The sequence below is a fragment of the Benincasa hispida genome, unplaced genomic scaffold, assembly GCF_027475165.1.
Source record: "Benincasa hispida cultivar pf3 unplaced genomic scaffold, pf3_genome.v1.1 HicScf1848, whole genome shotgun sequence".
Taxonomy (NCBI): Eukaryota; Viridiplantae; Streptophyta; class Magnoliopsida; order Cucurbitales; family Cucurbitaceae; genus Benincasa; species Benincasa hispida.
The window spans coordinates 1,905,456-1,925,538 of record NW_028326240.1 but is presented as its reverse complement, the minus strand read 5'-3'; the positions used below and the strand labels follow the sequence as shown (position 1 = coordinate 1,925,538).

General features: G+C 37.8%; 1 protein-coding gene across 1 annotated transcript; it reads left to right on the top strand.

Moving 5' to 3' along the window:
- Positions 1 to 927: 927 nt before the first annotated feature.
- On the top strand, positions 928 to 15,683 carry LOC150030546 (E3 ubiquitin-protein ligase BRE1-like 2). Its single transcript, XM_090309661.1, has 12 exons — positions 928 to 1,206; positions 9,984 to 10,145; positions 10,231 to 10,318; positions 10,443 to 10,673; positions 10,897 to 11,064; positions 11,280 to 11,473; positions 11,550 to 11,633; positions 11,734 to 11,853; positions 11,931 to 12,117; positions 12,198 to 12,358; positions 12,474 to 12,545; positions 14,045 to 15,683. The coding sequence occupies exons 1-12, from the start codon at positions 1,096 to 1,098 to the stop codon at positions 14,174 to 14,176; spliced, it is 1,710 nt and encodes a 569-aa protein (XP_090165787.1). The 5' UTR covers positions 928 to 1,095; the 3' UTR covers positions 14,177 to 15,683.
- The last annotated feature ends 4,400 nt before the right edge of the window (positions 15,684 to 20,083 follow it).

Here is a 20,083-nt window from a genome sequence, read left to right as displayed (position 1 = left end):
TCAACATCATTAATAAAAAAGAAAGCAAAAACTCCATACCAAAAGAAATAGACGGTGAAGATCTGGCATGAAGGACTGAGAGATCTGGCAAGAGACTGAAACAGATGACGAAGATATGGCATGAAGGACGTTGAATCGGAGGCAGAGGCGTGAAGGATGACAAATCTGAGGCAGAGGCGTGAAGGACAACATATCTGACTTTTGAGGCAGATCTGAGGCAGAGGCATGAAGGGCGACCGTGAGGGACCGAGATAGTAGAGGTGTGAGGGACCATGAGGTCGGAGGCGTGAGGCGTGAGGGATCGAGGCGTGGGGCCATAAACGTTAGGCGATTGTGAGTCTACGTGATGCCAGAGGCGCGACTGTGAGGCGTTTAGGCATGAGGCATGAGATGAGGGGGATCATGTCACTACGCTGCGAGTGCAACCATGACGGACAAGAGTTTGTCTTTCTTATTCGGGTCCCCGACCCTAAACGGGAGTAACCCGAGACCCGACTCAGAATTTAATTTTTTAATACTTTTTAACCCAACCCTTACAGTTTGGGTTGTGTAGTCCGAGTTGGTCGGATTATCGGATTTTTTGAATGTCCCTACTTAAACCTTCAAATTTTTTCCTTTGTTGTCTACTTTTACTAATGGTTTAAAAAATCAAGCTAAAATTTGAAAACTTAGAAAAGTAGGTTTTAACAACTTGTTTTTGTTTTTGAAATTTGGTTAAGAACCCAACCATTCTAGTTAAGAAAGATACAAATCATGATAAAAAATAGGAAAAGAAATAGACTTAATTTTAGAAAACAAAGAACAAAAAATGAAATGATTACAAAAATGGACCTAATTAAATGAGTTTTGTTTAAAATTTAACCCCCAAAAAAAAATATCGGTTAAAAAAAAAGAAAAAAAAGAAGAAGACCACCAAAGCGACGTGTCGGCCTGATACGAAGCGTGTGAAACGACGTCGCAAGAAAACTGTCGCTCCGGGTCCTTTTGGGAACTGCCGCTGCCCCGGTTGCTACCCAGAACTCCGGTACGTCGCTAGGGTTCGCAGAAGCATTAATTTTATGCCTCGAATTGCTGTTCCGATTCTCGCAGTCGTAAATGGAAAGCGCTGACCCCGATGAGCCTGATAAGAAGAGGCCTCATTTGAGCTCACTTACCCCCGTTATGGCTCGCAACTCCACCACTTCACAACCACATAACAACAACAGCGTAACTCTTAACTCCCTCCTTGTATTCAATTAATACTTCTTCTCCTTTCTTTGGACAAATTGTTCGTTTAAACAGTTTTTCAGTACTTACGCACAGCTATTGGATTTCTGCGTCTCCATTTTACCTAAAATTTCGCCATTAGCGTGTTTCATTTTGCTATGTGTTTTACAATTGGAAGAAGGTTGTTTCAGAGAATGAGCATTGAGCTGAAAACCAAACAATTTATGGATTTTGGATAATTTCCCCCACTAGAAGGTCTCTCTCTCTTTTTTTTTTTTTTTTTCTTTTTTTTTTCTTTTTCCAATCACAGTATGAAGCTATTTATACGCTTTTCTTCATTTTATGCACTTTCATTCATCGTGGTTAGGTGCCCTGATTTATTGTATTTATGAATTCTTAAATGTAAAGCTAGGTCCTTTCATCTTCCGAGCCTGCAGTTCATCATCAGGCTCCCCATGTTCCTTATTTTCTCTTTTTTACAATCCCTTGTACACTTTGAGGATTGTATCAAATTTGTTATGTTGTTTAGTTCTTTACCATGGAGTCAGAAATTGAAGTGACTGTTGAACATTTATTTATCAGATAGGATGCATGCTAGCCCAATAGTTTAAAGTGCGTGTTGCAAACTTGCGTGCCTTCGAAGTTCAAACGATCGTGGCATTTATCTAGAATGTTAATTTAATTATATAAATCGACATAATAGAGCAGAGAGAGAAGCGTATTGATTTGCAAGAGAAAACCCTAGCTTTTATTATATATAATTGACGAACAAAGTGTAGCTATATATAGGAAAAGCTTGGGATGAAAAACTCTTGCCGTAAACACACACACTGAATTAAACCTTAGGTAACATAATTAGAAAAGCGTCTAGATGGGAATAAAATCGGGCCCTCATAAAATGGGCTTTTACACAACACAACAAACTAACTATAAATGGGCTCAATGGACTGCCCTAACATCCTCTGCAAACCGATCTCAGTAGCAACAACAACATTAGATTCTGAAAGCTGGTAGCTGATAGAGGTTTGGCGAGTACATCAACTATTTGCTCCATAGCTGGCAGATGTCACACCACGATCTTCTTCTTAAACACAAGGTCATGAACGTAATATATATCAAGTTCAACGTGTTTCGTCTTTGAATGAAGAATCCTATTCACACTTAAATGGACTGCATTGAGATTTTCACACCACAAAATAGGAGGATGAGTTAAATCAATACAAAGTTCATTTAAAAGGGAATGAATCCATACCATTTCATTAGCCACAAGAGCAAGGCATTGATACTCTGCTTCAGTGCTGGAACGAGATATAATAGATTGCTTTTTGGAGCCCTAAGCAACCAAATTACGTCCAAAGAAGACACAAAAAACCAGAAGTAGACTTTCTACATCTGGATCAGAAGCCCAATTTGCATCAGCAAACCCGTACAGGTTTGGCTCACTTGGAGCTTGAAGAAGTATACCATGAGATAAAGTTCCTTTCAAATAACAAAATATCCGTTTAACTAACTGCCATTGCGAGTGAGTAGGTGAATGCATGAATTGGCAAGCTTTATTCACACTATAAGAAAACTCCGGGCTACTATTGAAGTGCACCAATCACACTTCTATACAAATAAGGATTAGAAAGGGATTCACCTTGATGAATAGACAAAATAGGGCCACTAACCATAGGGGTGGCTATTGGTTTAGCCTCTGCCATTTTTGTATGACTTAACAAGTCCAATATATATTTGGACTGAGAAAGAAAGAGACATCAGCTTGGGGTGAGAGGAATAGTAGGGTGTTTAAGGGGCTTGAGAGGGATGCTAGGGAGAGTTGGTCTCTTGTTCGCTTTCATGTGTATTACTGGACTTCGATTTCGAAGGTTTTTTGTAATTATTCGATTGACATGATCTTTTTTAGTTGGAGTCCCTTCTTGTAGTGGGATTTCCCTTTTTTGTGGGCTGATTTTTTGTATGCCTGTGTATTCTTTCATTTTTTCTCAATGAAAGTTGTTCTTATTAAAAAAAAAAAAAAAAAAAAGAGAGAGAGAGACCACCAGCTATAGGATATGACACTTCAATGCCTGAAAAGAAACTAAGACGCCCGAGGTCTTTTAGAGCGAAAAAAGCATTTAAAGAACGATTTATATCAGAAGGAGAACTGCCCATAACAATGATATCATCAACATATATTAAAACATAACAAAAAGCAACAGAAGACACACATTAGTAGAGAAGTGTCTGCTTGTGAAATCTTGAACCCAAGATGATGTAAACAAGAGCTCAGTCTTTAATACCAAGCCCGCAAGGCCTATTTTAGCCCATATAGAGCTTTCTTAAGATAACATACAAGAGGTGTAGAACTAGAAGCTCGAAAACCAGGAGGTTGCTCCATATAAACAAACTCATGCAGAGAACCATGAAGAAATACATTATTAATATCAAGCTGACGAATGGGGTTATTCCTTGATTTCATTTATCAATGGAATGTTTCTTTTACAAAATAATAAATAAATAAATAAAAATATCAAGTCGACGAATAGTCATACCTTTCATTATGGCAAGAGTAAGAAGAATAAGAATAGTAACAGGTTTCACAACAAGACTAAAAGTTTTAGTATAATCGATATTAGGTGTTTGATGGAAGCCTTTGACTACTAACCAAGCCTTGTATCGAGCAATGGAGCCATCAAAGTTTCTTTTTATTTTAAAAACCCATTTACACCCTACAACTTTCTTATCAAGTGGTTTGGGAATCAAAACCCATGTATTATTCTGCATTGTAGCTTTATATTCCGCCTCAATGACTTTATTCCCGTGAGGGTGTTTTAAAGCCTCTTTAACATCACAAGGTTCTTGTTGAGTGTAATCAATTAAGTAAACTTTAGGCTTAAAGATACCATTCTTACCTCGAGTTATCATGGGATGAGTAGAAACAGGAGGTGCTGAAGGTGCAGAGGTGCCAGAGATGCAGAAGCTACTATAGGAGCTTCAGCTGGAGATAAGACATCATCATCGCCATGATCTTTAACATAACCTGTCTCTAAAGGATACACATTCGTAGGGCTTGGATGGTCAGAGTTACCAGTAATTGGAACAGAGATTTGCCTCACCTCATTATGGTTCTGTGTATTAGAATTAATGTTAGTAGAAATAGGAGACATAGAAATAGTGGTAGGATAATTTTGTATCACAGATGTAGAAAAGAGGCAAAAGGAAAAGACATTTCATCAAATATAACATGACGAGATATATAAAGACGACCATCAGGTGAGAGACATTTATAGCCTTATGAGAATTGCTATAACCAATGAAAGTGCATGGAATAGAACGAAAGATAGTTTATGAGATTGATATGGTCGTAAATAGGAAAAACACTTACACCCAAATGTTCTTAGTGAAGGATAGTTGTCGTCTTCTCGATGGCTTTTTCCAATATTATTGGGATTTACTCGAGGGCGAGTCAGTTAGTGTCTTTAGAGAGTTCTTTGAGATAGGCATTTTGAACCATTCGATGGTGGAAACTTTTGTGTGCCTTATTCCCAAAAAAAGGAATGCCCGAAGGGTTAAGGAGTTCAGACCTATTAGTCTCATAATAACGGGTATCTATTAGATTTTGGCTAAGGTTCTTGCTAATCGCCTCAAGAAAGTGCTCCCTTCAACTATAGTTGAGACGCAAGGAGCTTTTGTTGCTGGGAGGTAGATCCTCGACCAAGCCCTTATAGCCATGAAGCCATTGAAGACTACAGAGATAAAAAGAAGGAAGGCATTATCCTCAAACTTGACTTCGAGAAGCTTATGGTTGAGACTTCTTGGATAAGGTGCTGGGGAAGAAACGTTTTGGGTATAAGTGGAGAATGTGGATTTGGGGATGCGTTAAGAACGTGAACTACTCTATTCTCATGAATGGAACCCCAAAAGGTTCGATTCAGGCTACTAGAGGCTTAAGACAATGGGACCCTTTGTCTCTGTTCTTAATTGTGGTGGATGTTCTAAGTCGTCTGATTTATAGGGGAATGGAAGGAAATATTATTGAGCCGTTCAAAGTTGGTTCTAATGAGATTGCCTTGTCTCACCTTCAGTTTGCTGATGATACTACGTTGTTTTGTTCTTGTGGAGAAGACTCTTTCTTCACCCTCATGCATATGGTGGGGTTTTTTGAGGTGATGTCCGGGCTTAAAATCAACAAGAGTAAGTGCCAAATCTTGGGGGTCAATGTGATCAGGCTAAGCTTGGTAGTTAGGCTAGAGTGGTTGGTTGTGAGGTGGGATCCCTTCCTACCAGTATCTCGGTCTTCCTTTAGGGGGTAACTCGAGGGCCGTGTCTTTTGGGATCCTGTTTCTGAGAAGATTCGCAAATGGTTGGCCTCTTGGAAGAAAAGTTTTTTTCCTCTAAGGTTGGTAGGTTAATTTTGATAAAATCTGTGCTTAATGGCATTCCTTTTTATTACTTCTCCTTATTCAGGGCTCCCAATGCCGTTGCAAAAACCTCGAGAAGTTAATGAGAGATTTTCTTTGGGAATGGGTGGATGAAAGGAGGGGTTCTCATCTGGTCAGTTGGGAGGTTGTTAGACACCCTGTGAATTAGGGTAGGTTGGAGATTGGTAACCTAATGTTGCGTAACAAAACCTTGTTGGTTAAGTGGCTTCGGCGTTTTGTCCTTTGAGCCCGAATCCTTATGGCATAGGATCATTGTGAGTAAACATGGCTCCTTCCCCTTTGAGTGGGCGGCGAAGGGGGTTAAAGGCACATACTGAAATCCGTGGAAAGACATCTCGCTTGAGCTTCCCTCTTTTTCTCCTTGGGTCAGGTGCTTTGTGGGGGATGGTAAAGATACGCTTTTCTAGGAAGATATTTGGGTGGGGGATAGCCCTCTTTGCCCTGTTTTTCCTAATCTATATCTTTTTCTTCCCTTAAAAATCGTTTGATATTTGATTTTGTTGTTTGGTCAGGAAGCTCTGTGTCCTTTTTTTTTTTGGTTTTCGTCGTCATTTAACCAATAGGGAGACAACGAAAGTTGCTTCTCTTCTTTCCTTGCTGGAAGAGTGTGTTTTTAGGGAGGGGAGAAGGGATGTTCATGTTTGAAGGAACAATCCTTCAGAGGACTTCTCTTGTAGGTCTTTCTTCAGTTTGCTTCTGGGCCCCTCTCTTCGTAGTGAGTTTGTCTTCGATGTGGTTTGGAGGATAAAGATATCAAAGAAAATCAAGTTCTTTACCTGACAAGTTTTGTTAGGCCATGTGAACACTTTGGATAGGATTGCTAGGAAGTTGCCCACGTTGATGGGCCCTTTCAGTTTCTGTTGTATTCTCTGTTGGAAGGCGGAGGAAGACCTGGATCACCTGCTTTAGGGTTGCCAGTTTGCGAGGTCTGTTTGGATTTGCTTCTTGCAGGAGTTTGATATGTAGATTGCATGTCAGAGGGACATTCGTACGATGATCAGAGAGTTCCTCCTCCATCTTCCTTTTAGAGAGAGACCTTTTTTTTGGTCTGTTGGGGTGTGTGTTGTTGTGGGATATTTGGGGCGAGAGGAACTCGAGAGTGTTTAGAGAATTAGAGGACCCTAGTGAAGTTTGGTCCTTAGTGAAGTTTAATGTCTCGTTTTGGGCTTCGGTTTCGAAGTTTTTTTGTAATTATTCTATTGGTGACATCTCTCTTAACTGGAAAACCTTCTTGTAGAGGGTTCTTTTTTTTGTGGGCTTGTTTTCTGTATGCCCTTGTATTCTTTCATTCTTTCTCAATGGAAGCTTTTATTATTATTATTATTATTTTTTTTTAAAAAAAAAAAAAAAAAAAAAAAATAGATTTGAGACCGAAGAGCTTCTCCAAAGGGCTGACATGATTGAGTACCGATATTGGTAGTCTGTTGATTAGATAAACAGCGGTGGCAAATACTTCATCCCAAAAAGACAAAGGAAGAGAAGCCTGAGAAATAAGAGTGAGACTAGTATCCATGATATGCCTATGTTTTCTTTCAATAATGTCATTTTGCTAGGATGTATAAGGACATGTAATACGATGGTTTATGCTAGTTGTGTAAGGAAAGGTATGAAGGCTTAAACACTCCACCCCTATCAGTTTGAATACGAAGGATAGATTGGCCTAACAATTTTTCCACATAAAATGCTTTGGACTTGGATTGAAGAAAATAGATCCATGTATATCTACTAAAAACATCCATAAAGCTAATGTAATATATATATCCATTCCGAGAGAAACTGTGAGCCGGTCCCCATAAATCACAAACAATGAGTTATGGAGGTTTAGTATATTTAGTTGTAGAATTTGGGAAGGGAAGAGCATGATTCTTTCCCAAGCACAAGCATCACAGAAATGGATTTTATTTATATTCACTGTGGGACATTTAAAACGCTTAAGAACAGAACGAACAATGGACAAATGCGGATGGCCTAAATGCCTATGCCAAACATCAACAGAATTAACCGATGAAAATGGATGATAGAGTGGAGACCGTACTCAACACTTGAGGACGTATGGAATTGTTTTCAGACACTGTGGACTTGTGATGAGATGGAGTGATATTGAAACAATAGAGACCCTGGAGCTGCCCTTGGAGAAGTAGATGTCCAGTGGTTCGATCCTTCACATAACAAGCATTAGGGTGAGATTCAAAATAAACATCTTTAGAAAATTGAGACACACTAAGTAGATTGTTCGTAATGGAAGGAACATGAAGAAGATTATTTAAGATGAGAGACCGAGAAGGTGAAAGAGAAGACAAAAAAAGAACCATAATGAAGTATAGATAAACCTGAACCTGAACCATTTGCTGCATAGATCTGACTTCCTCCTCCATACTCAGATCCAGTAGATAGGTTGTTGAAGTTACTTGTGAGATGATTTGTGGCTCTTGAGTCTGGATACCAGTTGCTATCCACATTCAAATCAGGAGAGGCAATCATAGCAGACATCTGTGGAAAACTATTTTTAATTAGTAGAAATAGGAGGAAGATGATTACTAGAAGAACCTGGTTTAGTGGTGCGAGGGGGCAAATATGGAAGAAAGCATCGATCCACAGCATGGCCAAACTTTGTGCAAATTTGACATTGAGGCTTATTCCTGTTGTGCCAACCATTATTGTTCAATTGATCCCCCCGATTGGACCTTCCTCCACGACCTCTTTGATTATTCTGATTGGATTGATAAGAAGTGTTCTCCCTGGAAGGATTATCACCTTCTGTTTGTGAGACAAGATAAGCCGAGGGCAGAGCACCTTCTGTACTAATTTTACTCTCAATCCTAGTTTCTTGAGTAAGTAGCAGGGAAGTAATATCTTGAGTAGACAGAGAATCAAATCTAGCTATCATGGATTCGTGTTCAGCACCCAAACCAGCAAGAATATAAAGAATATGATCATCTCGAGATACAAGCTTACCGACTGAAGCTAATGCATCAACATATTGTTGAATTTTCAGAAAATACTCCTTCAGAGGCACGACTTTCTTTTTGATGTTTTGTAACTTATTTTTGAATTGCATTGCCCGAGTCTGGCTGAGTAAATATATTAGAGTTGCCCAAATTTCCTTGGTCGAATTAAAGTTCAACATTTGATTTAATAAGCTATCCTCACTCATAGAGCCAAGAAACTAGGATGAGATGAGACGATCTTGACGTTTCCACAGTTCAGGATTTGGGACTTGAGTTCCAGCGGATGAAGAAGTAGCAGTCTAAGTCGAATTCATCTTAGGAGGAATGGTTATGGACTTTGGTGGTGTTTTCGATTTTGGCTCAAGATACTTCTCAAGGTCGTAGCCTTCTAAGCAGTGATAACCTGAAATTTCCGCAAGAAAAAGTTATCATCACTGAGTTTGACAGTAGAGATTTTGTTACCCGAGCTGAATATTTGAGAGATCGAGGAAGAAATCTCCGATCTGGCCGTTCCCATCGTTGACGATTGAGTTCTGAGTACTCATCGAGAAGATGAGAGAAAAAGAAATTAGGGTTTAAATGAGTAAGCGGAACACGAAGGAGAAGGGAAACCCTTTGCCGTTTTGCTTTGATACCAACTTAATTATATAAATTGACATAATAGAGCATAGAGAGAACCATATTGATTTGCAAGAAAAAAAACCCTAGCTTTTATTATATATAATTGATGAATAGGGTTCAGCTATATAGGAAAAGCTTGAGATTAGCAACCCGAAGAAACATCAAATCATCACCACATAGGATTTTAAATAGAAACACAGTTGATCTCTCACGCCTACAGATAGGCAGGAAAAGCTTGAGATGAAAAACTCTTGCCTTGAACATACACACACTGAATTAAAACCTCAGGTAACGGGATTAGAAAGGCTTCTAGAAGGGAATTAAACTGGGTCTGCATATAATGGGCTTTTACACAACACAACAAACTAACTATAAATGTGCTCAATGGGCTGCCTTAACATGTTATATTTGGTAACATCTTTGTTTGTAATATTCTACTTCTGAAAGACAAGCTTATTTACTAATCATTTTCTTTGTTTTCTAATACTTCCAAAGTCATTTGCATTTTAAAAATTAAAAAAACAAAAATCAGTTTTCAAAAACCTATTTTTAATCTCTGAAATATGAAAATTTGGTTTTGATTTCAAACAAGGGTATTGAGGAAATGAAAAACTAATAAAAGAAAATCCGAATGATTGTCATTTTATCAGAACAATTTGAAAAATGAAAAAGAAAAATGGCCATTTAACAAACTTTAAGATGTTTGATTATTGTGAGCTAGAAAACCATTTTGCACACACAATGATTTACTTAGCTCTTTAAAGATCTTTGACCATCATTCCAGGTTGATGCAACCGTCCTTCATTTCCAGAATCAAAAACTTGTCCAGGAGACTGACTCTCAAAAGCACGGGTTGCAAGATCTTGAAACCAAAATTTATCAATTGAAGGAAAAGCAGAGTTCTTATGATGACTCATTGATTGTCATCAACCAACTCTGGAATCAGGTGATCCTTAGATATCCTTTTCCTTCTGAATTTTCATATAAACTTCCTGTTTTTTAATTGCCTCTAATCTTTCTCTCTCTATTAGTTGATTGATGATTTAGTTTTTCTTGGACTACAAGCTGGAGGAGGCAGAGAGGTCTTACAAAATTTAGGACAAGCTGGCCATTCTCAAGGTACTTTTGGGTTGCAAGTACACACAAACACTTGGCTATTGAAATGTTATCTTTACTCTCTCAGTTTCTTGTGAAAGTAGAATTGAATTTCGTTTTCCTTTACATTGATCGAAGTACTTTCTAGGTTCAATTCCTTCATGTCCTGCGGAGGATATGTTTCTTTGTAGATTGCTACTGAGGGATTCTATTGAAGTCAGACGCGATGGACAAATTGTCAACTATGTAAAAGAAGCTCTCACTTCGCGTCATGCATCCACCATGGAGTTGTTTAAATTCTTGGAGGATATTCTCGATACTGAAAGGGAAAAAACTGCAAACATAGTTTCTGCTTGGAATGTGGAACAATCATCAGAAGGTCAGAATGATTTATTTATTTAGTATAGTGAGATTGCAGTGATGAGCAGTTGCCAATAATGGACTTGTGCCCCACACCCACCCTCTGGAGATTTGGCATATATTTTTTTAATTCAGTAGGTTATTATCTGATGCTTAGATGTAGGAAATTCATTTTTACTTGAATGACAATTGTAGAAGCAGACATGTGACAGTGCATTGTTATATGATCACGGGCTTTTTAGATGCTATCATTCAATTGTCAAAGATGGATGAGATGATGAAAGAGGAGGCTTCCAATCTACGAGAGATGATTGAATTTCTCCACTTGAAGCATAAAGAATATGCTGATGAGATTCAAACTTATGTTCACAGTCATTTGATGGATCAAACAGAGATTAAACGCCTTTCAGGTCTTTGAGGCATTTCTTTCCCCATATTTTAGGCTTTCATGCAATGTTATTGTTGGAATATTTCTTTCGTTTGATGTTGCAGAGCTCGAGGACTATTATTAGATTTAATACATCTCTTATTTGAATCTGAAGAAGAGATAAAAACTCTTAATCCATTGTTTGTTGGGCGTAATTAAGTTTTCATCTGTTGTCTATGTTTGCTTTGTTGGTTATAGAGGAGCTAGATGAGAGTATGGCTGAACTTGAAGAATGTAGAAGAAAACTTGTTAGTCTTATGATGCAAAAAGATGTTACCATTGCAATGCATGCTCCCAACTTGGGCGTGGTGAATGGAAATTTATCACCTGAAAAACCTGCAGAGAGAACTATAGGATTTCGGGAATTAAAGGATTCCATTGAGGAAACTAAGGTATAGTTATATGATTGGTTTCTCTCTTTCTCTTTTTCTTCCACGCAGGCACTTAATGTCATGAATGATAATATAGATACTGGCTGCTGATCGTTTGTCTGAGCTTCAAGATGCCTGGGAAGATAATGTAACCTTGTCAAATCAACTGCAAGATCTTGAGGTTTATAATCTTTTTCAGTTAATATCTATTTTTAGGATTACTCTTCCATATTTACTTTCTTTTCCTTGGTGATTTTTGAATATTTTTGCTATTCTTGAAGAATGATTTGAAGGATGAAAAGTATGTACATTCATCGCGTTTATACATTTTACTGAGTGACCAACTCCAACATTTGACTGCTGAAGTGGAGCGTTATAAATCACTGACCGAAACTTTGCAGGTTAAATAATTTGTCTCAACTTCCATGTTAGTCGATATTCACCATGATACGAGGTCCTTTTAAAATTTAGATTTCAGACTGACAGGTCTCATGTCATGAGAAGGGAGAAAGACTTGAATGCCAAATTGGAGTCTGTAGATGTTGCAAGGAGCTCCGTTGACAATAACTATTCTCGGATTGAGGAGCTAGAGCATCAGCTACAAAAAATATTGGTGGAAAAAAATGACTTAGAAATTGAAATGGAAGAGGCAGTTCAAGATTCTGGTAAGTTCATAAGATGTAATCTCTTTCTTCCTTTGCCATTTAAATATGTTATTGATCTGTAAAGGTGTTTCCATTCATAGCAAGAGAGGATATCAAAGGAGAATTTCATGTAATGGCTTCAGCTTTGTCTAAAGAAATGGGGATGATGGAATCTCAGCTAAAACGTTGGAAAGAGACAGCTCATGAAGCAGTGTCTATACGTGAGAAAGTCCAGGCACTTGAGACTTTGTTAACTGTGAAGGTTGGATCTTATCCTTTTATCCATCATATCTTCGTAGTTTGGACATTTCATTCTTCTATGTCTTATGAAAGCATGCTTATCCATTTGAAGTAACCATTATTGGTTGGTGATTCAGACAAAAGAGAAAAAGAGTTTGACAGACATATGTGCTCAACAAACGATGGAGATAAAATCCCTCAAGTCGTTGGTAAAGTTCTTTGGGCTGACCAATTCTATCTTGTTATTCAACTATTTTAGTATATTTTAGGCTAGTATCACTTGAATATTATTATATTCCTTTGCGAGTCTTGGTCAGCATGGGTATTCTCTCCTCCTGCTATATGATACAAAAGAAATTAATTCTGTTATTCTAATTGATATGGACCTTATTCATCATATGCATGTTTTAGTTGAACCAGATTTTATTTCCTTTGTTATTGTGTCATCAATTTCATCATCACCTCCATTTATTTATCAATTTTTTCCTTCTATACAATTTTTCTGGATTTTTGTCCCGACTGCAAAAATTGCGGAACACTTGAATGTGTAAGGATTGGAACACTAATGGGGCGTTTGGAGCAAGGAGTTAGTTATTATAGTCCTAGGTTATATTAGTTTATATTTGGGGATTATTTTAGTTTGGGTTATAATAGTATATGTTTGAGACGTAAACTATTTTAGTTTGAGAAGGAAATAGTAAACACTATAGCAAATAATAAAGAAATGATGAATGTAAAATAGTAAAAACTGTAGTGCAAATGGAGATTTTGAAATAGCATTGACAGTAGCTAATTGGGGGTTTTGAAATAGTATTTACTGTAGCAAGAGATGGTTATTATAGTCCTGATAGTCCTTGTCCCAAAATCTGGAAGGGTTCATTCAAGTTTTTGATCAGTTTAAAATCTGGAAGGGAAGGGCTGTTTAGGAGTCGAACATTCCATGAGGTCAGCTACTTGATGTCTACAAGCGAGGAGAATTTCCATTAAGATGATAAAAGTGTTACAAAAGAGCTGCAGCCTCCTATTTATACACATGGGCCGGAAAACAGCAACTAAGGACTAACAGCCTCAAAACAGAGAATAACCAGCTGTAAAAGGCTAAAAGCTTCCTAACTCAAGTAAAAATTCCCGAAGGGTAAAACAAGATTACAACCAAAAGTATATCCAAGGTTCTAGAGAAAAAACAAGATTTCCCCAAGAAAGATAAAAGATGTCCTGCATCACTACTGCTCAAGGTGAAATTAATTAATTAATTAATATATATATATATTTGGTATGAAGTTTGGTTTCTCACCCAGAAACGAATAAACAGTCCTCTCACTTCCCAAGTACTGAATACTGCAGAAGTCCCTAGGTTGTTGAACTTTAATTAGAGCCAAAGCCTGGGAATCTCTGTGCAACTTTGAAGATATCCCATTTTAAGGCAGGAAGCAATTAGTATGCTTATTTATATTTGTTTTAATCTTTGAGGATAAATAGAATATAGGACTTCATTTCTTTTTTTAACTTCGATTAGAGAAGCACTGTTTCTTATTCAAAAGAATAATACAGAAGAATTGTATGATCACATTTTCGTACTACTAGTGTATAGGTTCACTTATTTGTATTACTAGTGTAGGTACATGGATTTCATGCTGACTTTATTCCGTAACTAATGAGGATTTCCATCCACAAAGACTAACTAATATTGATAGTATTAATACTGCAGGTTGAGAAGTTGCTAGAGGACAAACTTGAGCTGGAATTATTTCTAGACATGTACGGGCAGGAAACTTATGATGAAAGGTGCGAAATTTTTTTATTTTACCATCATTCTCAAATCATTATCAAGTTTTGTTGACAGTCAAAGATGGGTGCTGCAAAAAAGAAAAAATAGGCAAAGTAAATGATTGGTAGACAATTTCCTGCTTGACATGTACCACCGTCTGAATAATTATACAATATCATTTTACGAACTGGATCCAAGTATCTGATTGGTAATTGAGGTTTAATTATTAAGTAGGCCAGAATGTATAGGGGAGATGTACAAGGTGATTGGAGTTCATTAGTTACTCTTACTCTTACCAGTAAGGGGTCATAGTAAATTAAGAGGGAGGTGATTTACATGTGATTTATGTTCCAACGTTTGAATTGTTCCCTACTTTTGTTGAAGTGGACTTTTCCAGTGAAAAAGTTTTGTTTTCATTCCCCCGTTGCATGCTCAGCTCAAGTCTTGTAGAAGAGGAGTTGATAAGAATATGAATACAAGAGCTTGTTGGCTTAATGGCTTAAGCTTCTAGTTGAGTGGTGATAACTGATATTACATGATATTAGAGCTGAAAGTTCTACGATTGATATGCTCTAATCCGTTTCTTTCCCAATTAATATTGATAGTCACTTGGACTTGTGGGATTTGTGCTAATTTCAGCCCATAAGCAGGGGGTGTGAGAATATAAATAACTAGTTAAATATACGATAACCTTCCAGCATAAACTTTTTGGGTTGAGTGGTGGTTTATGGTTATCAAGTAGTGCTATTTTTCTCCCATAAAGAAGTTCTGTTTTCACTCTCCACTCATTGCATGCTCTAAGTAATTTCTCTAAATCCTCTCGCGGGCATTCACTACCAAAATGAGAAATAAATGCAAAGGCTTTGCAAATTCTGTCCAGCCAAAATGTGAACCAAAATCATCAAAATTGTGAAATTATTTACTAGGATTAACGTTTCCTTTGGGCTTTGGTTAGGATTATCAGACAGTTCTTTAACTCTTCACTCGGTCTTATTCATTGGGATTGGAGTTTATTTTTTAATTATTATTATTATTGTTGTTATTATTTTGTACAGTTACAGGGTTTGGTTCCTTAGTTTGTCTGGCTTTTTGTATTGCCTTTGGTAATTTTCATGTTTTTCATTGAAAGCTCTGTTTCTCCTAAAAAGTTCAAGGGGAGAAATAGTTTTCTTTTGACCGGTTGGAAATTGACTCTTATTCAGTATTTCTCTCGAGCATCCCTACATATCACATCTCTTTTCAAAATGTCCTCAAGAGCAAAAAAAATCTGTGGGACTCAATTGGAATATCGTCTCTTTGTCAGAGTTGGTCTGGGCGTTGGACATCACCGACAGAAACACGAATCTATTATTCAAATGGCTTTCAAGAGACTCCCTTTGGCACAAAGTTTATTGGTTGTAAATTTGATATTCTCTTATCCTTTTGCTGTAAAGCCTGACCCTTCATCATTAAACAGCAGTACTTATTCAACTATTTGATCACTTACAATTCTTTAAACGGGGCAAAAGCAGTTTTGGAAAGATTTCTGGTTAGGGAATTTTACCATATAGTGGACCACCATCTAACTGAATTTAGCCAAGCCTTTTCGTGCAATTGTTGAAGATAGAGCGAGATCATAGATTATTGGCACAAAGCTTCCCTTCCATGGAATCTATTTTCAGAAGAAATCTTGAGGATATAAATTCTCTTATTTTCTTGATTTCTTGCCAAAATCTCCATCTGAAGACGAAAGAATTTGGAGTGTGGATAGCAACAATACCATTCCTTGGAAGTCTCTCCATCTTGCCAATTTTCTCAAACCTGTCATTCCTGAACACATGACAATGCATATTTAGAGGAAAACTTCCAAGAAGATAAAATATTTTCTGCTCTCTCTTCCTTGAAAAGCTGAATATAATTGGGAGAATGTATCAGAATTACCAGTTTCTTCTGGAGGCATCCTTGGCAAAGAGCATTGGGGAACACAAATAATCTTTTCCTTCATTGCAAATTTGTGAGTTCTTGATGCCCAAAACTGGTGTTGAACTAAGAACTTCTTTTAATTTAGAAAAGCATTTTGTTTGATCATTAGTCCAAGTAAAGGGGGTTTAGCTTTTAAACAAGCAGTTAATGGGGCTGCAATTGTACTGAAATTTCTGATAAATTTTCGGTAAAATGATGCTAAAACTAGAAAGCTTTGGATTTCTTTGATTGATTTAGGTTGTGGCCAATCAATGATATCTTGTATTTTTCTAGGATCTACTTTAATACCTTGTGAACTTATTAAGAAGCCTAAAAAGTACAATTCAGTTTAAAGAAAAGAGCACTTTTTTAAGTTGATATATGAGACATGTTCCTTTAAAACAGTGTAAAATTATGTAGGTTTTCTAAATGTGCCTCATAATTAGGACTATAAATTAGGATGTCATTAAAGTAAACAACGACAAACTTATTCAAGAAAGGTAACAAGATTTGATTTATAAGTCTCATAAACGTGTTTGGTGCACTAGAGAGACCGAATGGCATAACTAACCATTTGAAAAGGCCCTTATTGGTCTTAAAAGCTGTTTTCCACTCATCACCTGGCCGTATTCGTATTTGGTGGTATCCGCTCCTAAGATCTATTTTGGAAAAGAGCGTGGCTCCTCCTAGTTGATCCAATAGGTCGGACAAAAGGGGTATAAGGTATCTATATTTAATTGTGATTTTATTAATGGCCCGGCTGTCCACACAAAGTCTCCAAGACTCGTCCTTTTTTGGTGCTAGGAGGGTAGGGACGGCACACGAACTAAGGCTTGGTTGTATATGGCCTTTATCTAAAAGAGTTTGGATTTGTTCATGTAAGGTTGCATACTCTTTGGGGCTCATTCTGTAGTGGGGTCGATTTGGCAATGAACTTTCAGAAATAAGATCTATGTGATGTTGTATATTGCGAAGGGGAGGGAGGCATTTAGGTTCTTCTATCAGAGTAGGAAAGTCTTTTAAAAGTTGGGAAATTCGAGGATCTAGAGTGGAAAGGTTGGGAGTATCAAAAGTATCTCACTTAACTATGAAAGCTATTGAGTTGGTATCATTTCTTTGTATGAAATCTTTACCATTGGTTAGGAAAAAGAGTTGTTTTTTAGGATTAGAAGATACCTTCTTGTTGTTTTCATACTTTCTTAGAAGGATGAGACCACTTTCTTGCCCATCCACGTAAATCTGTAGGTATTGTCACGACCATTGTGGAGAGTCTTGTTGTCATATTGCCACAGTCTGCCTTGACAGGTATCCATTTCTAAGATTTCACAAGTGATATGGTCTTGGTAAATGTTGCCTATTGAAATAGGGACTGTGCAAATTTCTTGAACTGTTGCTTCTCCCCTTTTTTTGATCCAGCTGACCTTATAAGGATTCGGGTGAGCTTCAGCCTTTAGATTAAGGGTAGCAATCAACTTTTTTGACACACTTTTTTCACTGCTCCCACTGTCAACAATTACTTGGCACACTCGACCATTGATGGTGCAATGAGTGCGAAATAAAGAATGACGTTGGGGGTGGCTTTCAGACTTAGGTGTGAGAACACGTTGAAGACGAAGGGAATTGTGCGGAACTCTATATCATGGGAAAGGGTGGAAGAGAGATGGGGCAACTACCTTTGGGGCCCTACCCAACCTATCTCGACCAACACCCAATGGAACACCCACCGAAACCGAGCACTTTAGACCTTGAGGGGCGAGGGTTGCCTCTCCTCTACTTCACCTCCCCTATGCAGTATTTACAGACAAAAGTATTTGGTTATTAGGAAAAAATAAACGTTTTGGGGTTGACTCGTTGATCCAAATGAATCATTCTTCTGGTTTCTCTTCGCTCCCCACCCTGAAACTGACACACAACACAGTGCCAAATTGCTTTGTGAGGAACAACAGCAAGAGAAGCGAAGGGAACTCAGATAGAAAGGCGACTCTTATACATGTTGCTACGATGGTCGCAGTGGGAATTTTTCTTGAAGGGAGGATTAAGAAAATCCTATTGATTGTAGCTTTCTCCAGTGAAATTCGAAGGATTGCAGCCAAAGGAGGGATGAAAACAGCCTGGATCTCATCACTTCCATACGTGATCATTGGCACTGAAAATGAGTGGGGCTGGAGGGCATCACTTCTGTATGTGATCATTCACAAGATAATTGATCTCCATCGTCGGGTTCAATATAAGTAGGTTCATTGTTGTTGTCATCCGTACAATCATCCCCTACAAAATCATCTTCTTCTTGGATGGCTAACGTCCTTCATTGAGTACACTCATTCGAGAGATGTCCTTGTTGTCCACAATGGAAACACTTTCCTAGAGTTGGCCGGTTGTAAGGATTCGTGTTTTTCCTGTTTGAGGTGGTTTCAGCAGGCTTAGACTTTCATTGCTTGGATATAGTCATCTTTCTTTACTTGTTGAATCAAGGAAGAGGCTTGATCAGTTGTTTTAGATGGCTCCTTTCTATGAAAGGAAAGGAGGTTGCCGCTCCCAATTCTGTCTTCTTTGGTATGTTTTTAGTTGTTTTGCCTCTTGACTTTCCTCAATGGTGGTGGCTAAGCTAATGGCATCAGCCAAATAGGCCACTGGATGTAACTTGAGAAATTCTTTAATATCTTCTCGTAAGCCAAGGATGAATCTTGATATAAGTTGTTGCTCGGGAAGTTTGTTTCTAGCCCCCAATCGGTAAAATTCTTCAATGTAATCAAGGATAGATCGATCCCCTAGCCTACAAAGTTGGTATTGATTGTACAAGAATTGTTGATAGTTGAGGGGGAGGAATCTTTTCTTCAAAAGTCTTAGGAGTTTGGGCCAAGACTTGATTGGTGGCTTTCCATGATACTCCGGTTGGTTTGAAGTTGATCCCACCAAGCTGAAGCTCCTCTTTGAAACTTGAATGCAACCAATTTTACCTATTTATCTGGTGTGAAAACCAAAAATCTAATATTTTGAATCAAATGAATCTCTCCTCCAAATGGGGGAAGAGACTTTATTTATAGAGAGATTACAAGTTTGTTCAAAACTAACAAACTAACTATAGTTAAAGTCAAAACTAACAAACTAACTATAGCTAATTAAAGAAGTAAGCCTTCTAGTTACATCATTATCTTTGGGGGTATTGGCGTATTCAAAAAAAATTTCAACCTTCTTGATCCAATCTAAGAAAGCTTCTACATCCATTTTGCCATCAAAGCTAGGAAGATCCACCTTCATCCTGTAATCTTGATGTTCTTGAAGGTGTGGTCTGCCTTGATGAAATTCTCTCCTTTCTTGAATTGGTAAGTAGCAGTTTTCATCCTCATCCGAAGAGTCTGAGTCTTGCATCATGTATCCTGGATTTGAGCATAGCATCTGGAGCCCACAATCTTGGTTGCCAATTATGCCTTCTTGATGGGGAAATATGTGTGTCAGCCCAAAATTGTCCGCCCGGATTAGTTCTTCTTTGGTTCTTGAACTCTTTCTTGGGTTCCAACTTCTGTTCTATTGTAGTTTTGGCCATTTCCATCAGTATTTGTTCCTTCTTGAAGATTTTCATTGATCTGCCAAGGCATTCTTGTTTTTCTGATTGCCATAAGCTTGCTGTCCTTGAATTTCCACTGGTTTTGGAACGTCCACTCGCTGCAGAATTTGGGCTAGCATAAATCGAAGGTCGTTCATCGCATTCTTCATGTCCACAATGGCCGATTCTACCGAGGCCATTCTGTTCTCCAAGGCTTTGGCTGATGAGGAAGCTTCCGCATCCATTGAGGTAATAATCCAATGAAGAGAATGTACGTTTTGGATCACAACGCTCTGATACCAATTGATGTAATATACCAAGAACTAAAGAATAATCTGAATATGTTATTGAATGAAGAAGCTGGAAGCCTATTTATACATATTGAGGGTGACCGGCTGAACCAGTAAGTTGGTTTAATGACCTAGGCAGCCGGTTACTAGTATAACTACTCTCTTAAAATTAAGGTTCCAGCTTTAGTAATTAATATTACAACA